The sequence below is a fragment of the Mytilus galloprovincialis genome, chromosome 8 (genome assembly GCF_965363235.1).
Source record: "Mytilus galloprovincialis chromosome 8, xbMytGall1.hap1.1, whole genome shotgun sequence".
In the NCBI taxonomy this organism is placed as follows: domain Eukaryota; kingdom Metazoa; phylum Mollusca; class Bivalvia; order Mytilida; family Mytilidae; genus Mytilus; species Mytilus galloprovincialis.
The window spans coordinates 89,697,298-89,708,807 of record NC_134845.1 but is presented as its reverse complement, the minus strand read 5'-3'; the positions used below and the strand labels follow the sequence as shown (position 1 = coordinate 89,708,807).

Genomic DNA, 11,510 nt, shown 5'->3' with positions numbered 1-11,510 from the left:
CTATTATTTTATTTATTATTACTTTATACTGTTTAGTCAGTTTTTGTTATATCTATTTTGACTAACTGTATTTATGAATCCCGTCATACTTTGAACGACAAAATTATTTCATGTCTACCTGTGCGAATTTCAAACGCGCAATTTTACACTAGTACTCAAAACCCTCCTTCCTTGATGGGTTCATTTTACATAGACAAATAAAATCGTATAATATAATCAAAATGAGGATGTTAATTTGATGTGTGCTTCTTCGTTACATTTGTTGTTTTTATAGTGATTAATATGATAACACAATGTTGACTGCTGTATCCCTATTTTTGACATTTTTAACTGTTGTGTCAGTTTTTTTTGTTCAAGCATCGGTGACAATATAATGGAATGTGATACGACTGTCATACAAGTGAGAGGTTTAGCTATCTATAAAACCAGGTTCAATCCACCATTTTCTACATTTGAAAATGCCTGTACCAAGTCAGGAATATGACAGTTCTTGTCCATTCGTTTTTGATGCGTTTTGTTATTTGATTTTGCCATGTGATTATGGACTTTCCGAATTGATTTTCCTCTGAGTTCAGTATTTTTGTGATTTTACTTTTTACCTATTCTTTTATGTAGCAAGAAAATAAGTCCGGTGATCCCATATTTTCTTTCGTATGCTACGATTTTGATACACCTTATGAGGTGTCAAATACTCATGAATACATCAATAATAACAGGACGCGAAGACTAGTAAAACGTAGTGATAAGATTTGTAGCGTAAATCTAAACATGTTAAAAATGTAATTTTGAGAATAATGAAAAATGATAGTAAATATTTACAGAGATATAGATGTCAATACGCCAAATGAGTCAAAACACCGACCTATTATGTTAGAAGACGTCAATATTTAATACTGTGTATAAACCAGCTCTGTTTTTTTATTCTATAAATAGGATATTTGTGCAACTCATCTGAATTATAGACGTCATCGGTATCGGATCATTAAAGCTGGCTTTTAATCAAAAGTTTTGACTCTTTTTCATAACATTTCTTTCTGTCTGTCTGATTTAGTTTGATATTTCTAATCATATTAGTGGTACTTTGACAACAAAAAGTAAGAAATTATCTAAACAACAATGTGTCCCACTCGCATTATCATTTTTTATGTTTACTGGACTGTCAAATTGGAATCAACTTTACTTTGACATTAAATAAAACAGATCATATCATATGAAACACTTGTACTAAGTTTCAAGATGATTGAACTTCAACTTCTTTAAAAACTATGTTGGCCAAATAAAGGCAACAGTAGTATACCGCTGTTCAAAACTCGTAGATCTATTGACAAAAAAAAAACATAAACCAAACATTTTTACTTAGAGCAACATTTGGGGGCTTTGAAAATTAAAATTTTGCAAAACAAATTCTTTCAAATGCCTTAATATATAAAATATCATTGATTTAAAGAAAACGAATACTCATTTGTTTATCAAACTTAACATTGTTATTCAAAAGTTAAATATATATGAACCAGTGCCGAAATATGGAGTTTTTCCAATGAAAGAGGGCTTTACATGAAATGAAGTATATGTAGTCGAAGCTCTCATTATACTTGAAATAATCTGTGTTACTGACAATGTCAGACTACTTTATCTTTCAACTATTTTTCTAACGTACCTTTGATTTTACGAGTTCAACACATAAAATAGGATGCGATGCACTGTGATGTAAAATACCACGGTTACAATTGGAACAATATATCAATTCTTTTTTGAAGTATGAAATCAGACAAGTTGGTTAAACAATCAGTAATGCAACAGAAACAAAACATTAAACACAAGCATGATGTTCCAAACACGGCTAGTGAGAGCTGTTAAATGTCAAAGTCCTAATGGCCTTTCAAACAAAATTTTAGTATATTTAAACTAATATAATTGAGATTGGATAAAAAGATTACCATAGGTTGATATTTTCACCGATGTTTTGAAATAGATAAAAACATGAAGAACTCATTAAAAACTATAACTTACGAGGTGTATATCATAGGGGTTTATAAAAAGATTGTTACCACGCATCAAATTTAATAATTAAACTATATGATGCAGTCATTGGTTTATAGCAAATTGTAACATACAATCAGTGTATTGAAATTTGAGATTTCGCATAAATAATACAAAAATGCAGATGCAAGAACATATAAACTTGAATAAAACTGCATTATTTAGGACATAAATGTACCATTAACACAACATGCTATACTTACGATAGAAATAAATGTAAAATTATTGATAAGCTATGGTTTCAAGACTGTAAATATTGAGAGATAAAGGGAAATTACGCGATTTTTGACTTATCATCTAATTATGTTCATATTAACATAAAAACACATTTGCAAAGTTTTAAATTTATATTCCTTCTGACAACGGAGAAAATCAAGTATTTGTAACTTTTTTGGTTGGCCTTCTCGAGCTCGAATCGGTTGTGACGTTTTACCCCGATGTGTTGAATTCTGGGAAAAAGTAAAATCTGTTTAACTCTTATAGCTTATCGACAATATACGTAATTAAAAGCACACATCTGACGAATGGTCGTAGTTATTAACCACAATATAAGAATGAACGAAAATGAATATGCGTATACCGTTTTGTATTGATTGAATTAAACTCCTATAAAATTATCTCTAGTAAATATTTTCGAATAGATTTCATTAATTATTTTTGAGATTTTTTCATAAAATATCTATTAAACATCTTTACTGATATTTAACTGAAAATATTTCCGTTCTTTTTACCTTTATTATTTTGATAATCATTTCGATGCAACTTATGTGGGAGCAGAGTGTGTATATATCATTTTGTAAAGGTTACTGTATATTCCTCGGCTTGAGGTCAATTAGTTTACCTTGTAGCTATTTATCCGCAGGTGTGAGTTCAAGCGTACACAGGTATGAATGTTGTTAATTGGAAAGGATAAACAGAAAGGATCAGAAAGAGTATGCCGTATTTACTACACTAAGATTTAATACACGATGAGAATAAAGATACAATAATTAAATTGTGTAAATTAATTGAAAACAAAAATCAGATTCGTAATTCCGAAAGTGTATAAAAAATAAAAGGAAACAATTTTTTATTACTTTCTAAGCGGCAATTGGCGTAAAGATTCAAATATGAAGTAAAAAGTAGTACTTTTAATCTTTTATAAAAACTAAATGCAATATTTCCCTATTTGATAAGGTTTACCATTGCACATCTGTTTGATATACTTTACCGGAATTTCTTAACTTGTATTTAAATCTGGCTGTGTTTAAATGCTAACAATCGTAAAACTATCGCAATTTGAGTGCTTTTAATTGAAAAACATACAACATATAACATGCATGTTTTTAGTTTCTTTTTTTTTAACTTTTCATTCTTACATAATTAAATTCATTGGACAATCATTTACAGGAACTATTTGTGAAAAGAATACCAATTATCATTTATCTCATAAACGGTTTTATATACAATATAATAAATCTAAGCTAATACATTAGTTTGTTTGAGGATTTTTTTTACATTTCTTTTTAAAATTCTATGATAATATTTGTGCAATGCTGAACATGATAGCCGTCATTAATCCAAATAAGTAATACAGTAGTTGTAATAAAACTTATATTTTCGTCATGCATACCTGATATTGACGAATTTAAAATAGTTCGTCCCTACATCGTTGTTCTTGAAACAATCATTATTAGTATACATGTAAGTTTCCTGGCGTATAAGCGCCATTGAGGAGGAGCCCCAGAGAAAGCAGACTAGTAGCGTTTTGTTAGTTTGTTTGTTGGGAAAGGAGAGGACATGCAACCACTTGTACAGATAAACGACAGAATTACCATACAAGAATTTATAGTCAACACAATCAGAAAGAGTTTCCATCGTCGGACGAGGAATATGAAGGCTTCCAAGAATGAACAAGTGACATGTCTAACTCTGAACAGTTAAGAAACGGACTATCGACCTCGACCGCTTGTTCTTGATATTTGAAACTGCATGCATATACGTATACGTTTATGATAGTGATGAGTTCTTGCGTCTGACGAAAACTAAATTCCTGCATGGTTATATCTTGAAATACGTTTATATTGGTTTGGTAGGTGATTACTCAAAATCGTTATTTAAAAATCCTGTTTGTGAGATGTAGATTCATTTCAATTCCGAAATTTCATCTATATATTAACTTTCACAAGTGTATAATACGGAGAAGCTTTGAAGGTACATTACTCCCATTTTGTTTGGGTGTGAACCATCGATGTTTACAGCAATATCAAAGAATAAGATGATGAATGTAGAAAGAACTATGGGCGTCATGTGGCAAATATTTCATGCATATCGGACCATGAGTTGTCAATCTGAGTGTATGAAAAGATTTCCAATACAACCATATTATTGAGAAGGAATGTTTACATGCTATACTCTCGTACTAGTATTACAGGGTTCGTGTGTCGTTTTAGACACACATCTTTTAACTATGTTTAACAAAAAGGCAGAACCAATTTAATGTCATGTTTCCCTATTTTTTAATATAATCTAAGTCTTTTATCTGGCAAGAATTATACCCCTATTTAGCGTACAAGCAGCTTATTCTTTTTTCTGTTATTGAATACCAAGAAAGAAAATAAATCCCGAAATTAATTTTACTTTGATACTCAATAGTTTTCCAGCAAGATATTCACAGCCCTTTAGAATAATTAGTGTTTGTTCAGTGGCATATATAACATGCATGTCGGAACAGGAAATTAGGCATAATGTACTTTCAGAACCATGTTCACATTATTATCCATTATACCCAACAATTCGAGAACAATCTTATTGAAATAGAAATCTGTGATTTTACTATGTTCATAACTTCGATGAACCAAAGCAAGTTAAATATCGACCTGTATTTTACTCAAATTGATTCCCTTTTTCTTTTCTTCTTCGTCTATTGACATTCCTTCATACTGTTGTCATACGAGAACTAGTCTATTTACAAAACTTTTAACCCAAATTAAACAAAATGTTTGTATCTTTCTTATGTTCAATATAAACATGCATATAATTTTAAATTGCAACTGTCTATAGTTCCGTAACTTTCTATCCAGGCGTATGAATGAATGGTCGACAAGTGCGTATTTTTTTTGTTAAATCAATATTTCTTGTATGTTTCAAACTGTCTTTCACTTTTGACAACGAGTATTTACATTTCCCAAAATTTACCCTTGGAAAAAATGTGTAAACAGATTTTTATTTTATGAAATCTTTTTTTTGGAATTATTTAGATATTATAAATAATATTCTTTACACCAGAAATGTTTTTTTTATCAACAAGCGTATGAGTAGCAATGACTATAGTATATCACTATCGGACACGCAAGACAGAGATGTATATTATACACCTGCTAGTTCAAAATGGAAAGTTTTAAGTTATCGGTCGTGTACACTGATCAATACTCTCAGAAGTGAAACGATGCATGAACTTGTAAGTCCGACAGAAAATAGCTTGAATACCTGAAAGTGTCACCTCACAATACATTTTGGAGTAATAGCCATGCTGGTGATCAGACAAGGGAAGGTTCGAATTTATTTAAATAAGTTTATTACATAAAAGAATTATGAACAAATTAGATTTTCGAAAACAATTTTCACGGAAAACTTATGCTCATTAAATTACTTTGAACTATGACTTTTTCGCCAATTTTAATATAAACAATTTAAAACGACAGACCTTGGTTACTTAAAAAAAAGCATTTTCCGTATCAAGTTAGTTAGTCGAATAAAACAACCGTACGATTGACACGATATTGACACGTGATTGCGACTACATTAGGCTACAGTGGTTTTGGTCCTCTGTGGTTCATAGACATATCGTGGTTAAAAACGGAGAGGATGGTCAAAATGGCGACACGCAGAGAATTGATACTCTAAATTTAAAATCGATGGTGATCTCTTGTCTAGCAGAAAAAAAACTTTAATATCTGTGAATTTGAGCATTTTTATACAAAATGGACATAAAATCAATTTTTGATTTTTTTGCGGAACTTCCTTTCAACTAAAAAAAACGGAGACTTTCTATGATTGTAAATATGACAACTATCCACTAAAGTTGGAATGCAATGGATTTAAGCAATTATAGTCAATCGGAAGGCCTTCAACAATGAGAAAAACCATACCGTAATGTCAGTAAAAAAAGTCCTCGAAATAGACATATAAAACATTGATACTGATATTTTTGGTTCTATGATCATCTATGCAGACTTTTAAAAAATCATAAATTAAAACTGACCGAGACATTACAATGTAAACCACTTGTTAAAAGTGCAATTTTAAATGTCAATTATAGGTACAGGTAGTGTTTAGATTGTAATGTGTAACAGATATTTATGAATAAATTATGTGCAAAACAAATATAAAAAACAGGTCCCGTTGTTCGCCTTTCTTTACTTTGTATTATTCATTATGCACATACTAGGTTAATTATACGTGTTGAACAAACAATACATTATTAGTCCAACCAGCCGGTAAAGACGTAACAACGGACCGACATGTAAAGCAGTTAGTTGCAAACTTTTAACCTGCTGCTGAACAGAGAGACCAAAGTAAAAGAGACAAAATGACAAATGCTAGAATGAACGACTTATCTGATGCTTCGAGTAGCGTGAACGTCCCTGTTGTCATTGTTAAAAAGTCTGCAGCGAATCCAGAGGAATGACCATTACTTCACGAGCACAGTTTGGAGAAAAGAAAAAAGTTTGAAAACTGAAAAATCGACATAAAAAACAAAAATAGCTCTGAGTCTGAGTAGGAGTTGCAGGCTCTGGAATACTGAATAAGCTGGGATATTTATATCCCATATGCAGGTGGAGTTGGTATATTGCTACTAAGGTAGAGTAAATTGATAATTTCAAATTTGATATCGTCTCGTTTGTCATAGATTCTGGTACAAAAATTACTGTGTATGTCAAATTCGAGGTATAGGTTTAAACATGAGGCACTGGAAGCCGTGTCTGTTGGTTTTAGATTCTATTTCAGGAGGATATATTATTGGAACTCAATAAAAAAAGTCCAGATTGTTAATGTAAACAAACATCATCAATAAATCTGAAAGTGAAATTAAATAACCTGGCTTTTTTGATTTTCTAGTTTTTGATAAGTGTCTGAAGGAATTCAAATTCATATGAAGATAAGAAGAGGTCAGCAAGGTGAGGCTCACGTATTGGTTTTGAGTCACAACTTTGCGAAATGTATTGTGTGTCCATGTTGTATTTTGTGTCTATGTTGTATTTTGTGTCCATGTTGTATTTTGTGTCTATGTTGTATTTTGAAGTTATTTATATAGGATTTTGAAATATTTTTTTTTCTCACTAATATCTTTAATTAAAAAAGTATCAGATTTTGTTAAAACAAAATCATGAAGTAAAAGAAAGTAATGGCAGTAGAATAGAATAGTCTTTCTCGTTAGCTCATAAAGATATAAAGTTCTTCACCCTCGAAGAGATATATTTTCGTAAGGAAATATGAATTTTCTTCGGTGAACAAATCGTCATCAATCCAAAACACGATAAATAAATGTATCTTGTTCAAGTAAATAATAACACAAATCAATTGGATATTTCCGATGTATTTTTTAGCTCAATAAAATATTATTGTATTGTATAACTACTCCTTGTTGCATTACTGTCTGTATTTGCAAGAGAATTATTAAAACTAAATTAATAAAACAGTGAAAAAACGAATAGAGGAAAACATTTATTGTATATCTATCTTAAAGCTCTTGGTGAATCTTTTTAGCAGTGTTCTATTAGGTCCCATATTGCATTTGCAGCCGTCTGACAGTTTGGTCCAAATAAATTATACGGAGATGTTATTTTAGCTGCTACCATGAAACTGTTCACAGTGTAACGACAGGTCGAAAGATACTTTACTTTTGTTTTTGTCCAGCTGTAAATGCACGATAAATTATATTAATCTTTAAGCTATTTTATTAAATACAAATTAAATTTTAGTAATATGTTAGTCAAATTAGCACTGATCTTTGTCAATTAAGTAGTGTATACAAATGGTTCAAATAATAAATGTTCACGGACATTTTACATGATTGTGTAAAACCAATTGACAACATTAATATCTAAGCATACTACTACTGATAGACTATCAGTTCTCGAGGGTATTATCAACACAGTAGCTAGTTATTCGGAACATAACACACTCGATTTATGACAATCCTTTTCTAATTATTCACTTGTAGATTCAGAGATTAATAAGAAATTATGTTTTCAACTCGTTCCGGGAAAGTTGACCGTAGATGGATTTGGTAAATATTTCAGGTCGTTTTTTTTTTGTTGTGAGGTTCTTCAACGGTTTCGTTTATAACGCGTATTTCTATTTGACTTTCAAGTATGTGGCTTTGAGCGAAACTAATGAGGATAAATCAAGAAAAAGCTATTCGGACGAAGGAAACGTATAAAGTGTTGTTTTTCACTCTGATAGTCATATAATCACGACAAATTATTTTCGGTAAATATCCAGTTTTATATTCGTAAAAAAAGCCTATTTACTACAGAAAATTTATCTATGTTTGATGATATCTGGTCGTATTTGTGATGTCTAAATACTTAATATTGTTATACTAATATAATTGACGATAACAATATTTTTGTTCAATATTTCTAACCTTGATCCCATGTAGCTAGCATCCGTAATGACAGTATCAAGAGCATCACCATAGTCACTGCCTTTGTGTATCAACCGTTTATCTCTTCCTACTGCGTACTGGTCGAGTGTCACAACAACCCCTGCGTGGTGTAAATGATAATCGTGTCTCTTTTTCCTTCGTCCAATCGAAGAACCCGACCACGATGAACCCAATGGTCTGTAAATAAAGTAATTCGAATACATATCGTTTGGAAATATCAATAGTTTTGCGATGTCTAAAAAAACAAACGAATAATATCTTGTTTTTTTAACTGATCAACTATTTATGTAAAAGATATAAGACGATTATAGTCCATTCTGTAAACTATTGGATAGGTCGGAGGACGCAGTCCGAAGACTTGTCCAATATTTTACAACATGGACTGTAACATGCTGATATCTTATCTAAAACTTTCTTTAATTTGTCAAAAACAAGTGAAAAAGTATACAAATAAAAACTTTTGTTCAGATTTATTTTCAGGAAATGTGTTAATTGTTTTGTGGATAAACTTTATGTACATTATTCTACACCGTTAAACTGTAGCTCAACCTAAACACTATACCAAGTATAGTTGAAGATAAACAACATGTATATCTAAATGTACATGAAGACACAGTGTAAATGTCAGGATTTAATGTATAATGCAAATGTCACACAATTACTACAATATTGTGTCCGTATGAATATAGGGTGCCAGCAAATGTCCTCTTTTTATTCAATATATTGATAACTGATACGTATAAACACAAATTCAGTAGTTTTGATACCTCTGACTGACTTGTACAACAACATTATTTGACCGCATTAACCAAAACTTACCATATTTGCACTTTATTTTGTAAATCTAAATAGCCGCATAGAAAACCTATTGACTACAAAATTTTGTCTGCATAAATTCAGAGTGCCAACATGTCCTCCTTTTGTTCAAAACATTGATACGTAACAAAATTTTAGTAGTTTTGATAAATTAGGCTGACTCCTATATCAAACTTATTTGACCGTATTAATAAAAAATTACCATATTTGCACTTTAGTATGTAAATCCATATGGCTGCATTATAAATCAGAAGTTTCTTTTTAATGTCAGGATGGAAGCAATATTGGAAAACAATGAATGCAAAATCTTTCCCACATTAATTTAGAGTGTCAGCATTTTATCTCTGTATTTATAATATTGAACAGTCACTAAAGTTAATAGTTCAGGGTGGTGTGTAAAACAAAATTATTTGACCGCATTACCCAAGTTTCAACACTGACATGTCTGAATTCATTTGTAAATAATAAGTATATGATGTTCTTTTCTAGGAATACTACACTGTTAAATGATATATTATGTCGGTTGATTTATATTTTTGTTGTTGCTAAACGTCAAGTGTCAATTATTTCATTCATGTTCACAACGAATATATTTAAAGGACGTCTCATATATCAATTATAATCGGCAAGGACAAAGCTCGCGACAAATGTGACGAAATTGACGAGATTGTTGATAGTTATACAAAACGGACACTGTAAAATTTCCGTCAGAAGATTTTATAGAAAACAGAATCGCAAATTAAATGGCTATTCAGTTATGTATCCGTTTTTTTTAATGCGGACAACGAAGAGTTAAAGCAGCTACAAATGGCAAGTTTTATGTATACAATGTATTTCGAAACGTAGTACTCTTATATTACTTCCTTATTCCTGCTGGTGTCTATTTATCATTATGCGAATGTTATAGCTCAAAAAAGCTTTGTAAATGACCATGCATAAGTCTATATAAATGACATCAGACGAAAAGTGTGAGTCCTGATTTATCGAGAAACGACAGTGAAATTGTAATCTGACAAAGTGACTTGACGGTTTCCCATAGTTTTATAAGTCCGCATAACAAAATGGCTTGTTCAATAACTACATACCTTATATAATATTCTGCTTTTGTCACTCTTGCATTAAAAATATTCGTTAGGCATGCTTGCTCATCACAATCAGCACAGAAAACAACTGTTTTGATAGATATCAAACAACTAATCAGCAACACAGTTCTCAGCATATCTGAATCCTCCTTCTGGTTCCCTATGGAAGATAAATCGGTCTGGAAATTCAAAACGATATCTACTTTGGTTTCTACCGAAGTTTATATACTAATATGACAATCACCATGACCATGAACCAATTGATAGTCTTAACATCATTTACTATAACTCATTTTCTTCTAACGATTATCAAGGTCATGTATTAGAATAAGATACTACTTCTAAATTGGTCATAATAATCTGAGGTTTATCTAAGTTTGTTATAGGTACTGATAATATGTTTAACTGCGTTTTCGAATTTGATTTAGGTCATGCAAAGTTATTGAAACTTCGTCATGTTTCTTTTCAAAATGACAGTGAGTGTAATGAGTACCACAGTGAATAAAGTCCCAGTAGTATACTGCCGTTCAATAATCATAAATTGATTAAAAGAAAACATGGTGGCTTGAATCTGGTTTTCTGGCTAGGCAAATTATAAGCCGTGGTCAATTTATCGTAATTGGCTTGTGTAGACGAACAGTGGTCAGCTTAAACAGAACCAGTGATTAAAATTACAAATACTATTTATGACCAGTGTTAAATTGAAGTGCTTCAAAAGGATCAGCTGTTCCTGTGTATTTAAGGAAATCTGTAGTGTAACAAAAGAAATATCCGATATTCGAAATTGTCAAATTTTGGGTCGTTGTGGCCAAAACTATGCACATTTGCTAGAGGTAAAGGGGAAGGTTGAGATTTCAAAAACATGTTTAAACCCGCCACGTTTTTTTTCTCCTGTCCTAAGTCAGGAGCCTCTGGCATTT

The 11,510-nt window shown here is 31.1% G+C and overlaps 1 protein-coding gene across 1 annotated transcript; it reads right to left on the bottom strand.

Annotated features, from left to right (window-relative positions):
- Window positions 1-7,733: 7,733 nt before the first annotated feature.
- Window positions 7,734-10,838, bottom strand: LOC143042802 (uncharacterized). The gene is made up of 3 exons (XM_076215262.1): window positions 10,594-10,838; window positions 8,672-8,869; window positions 7,734-7,938 (listed from the first exon to the last, which is right to left on the bottom strand). The coding sequence occupies exons 1-3, from the start codon at window positions 10,725-10,727 to the stop codon at window positions 7,785-7,787; spliced, it is 486 nt and encodes a 161-aa protein (XP_076071377.1). The 5' UTR covers window positions 10,728-10,838; the 3' UTR covers window positions 7,734-7,784.
- Between the last annotated feature and the right edge of the window lie 672 nt (window positions 10,839-11,510).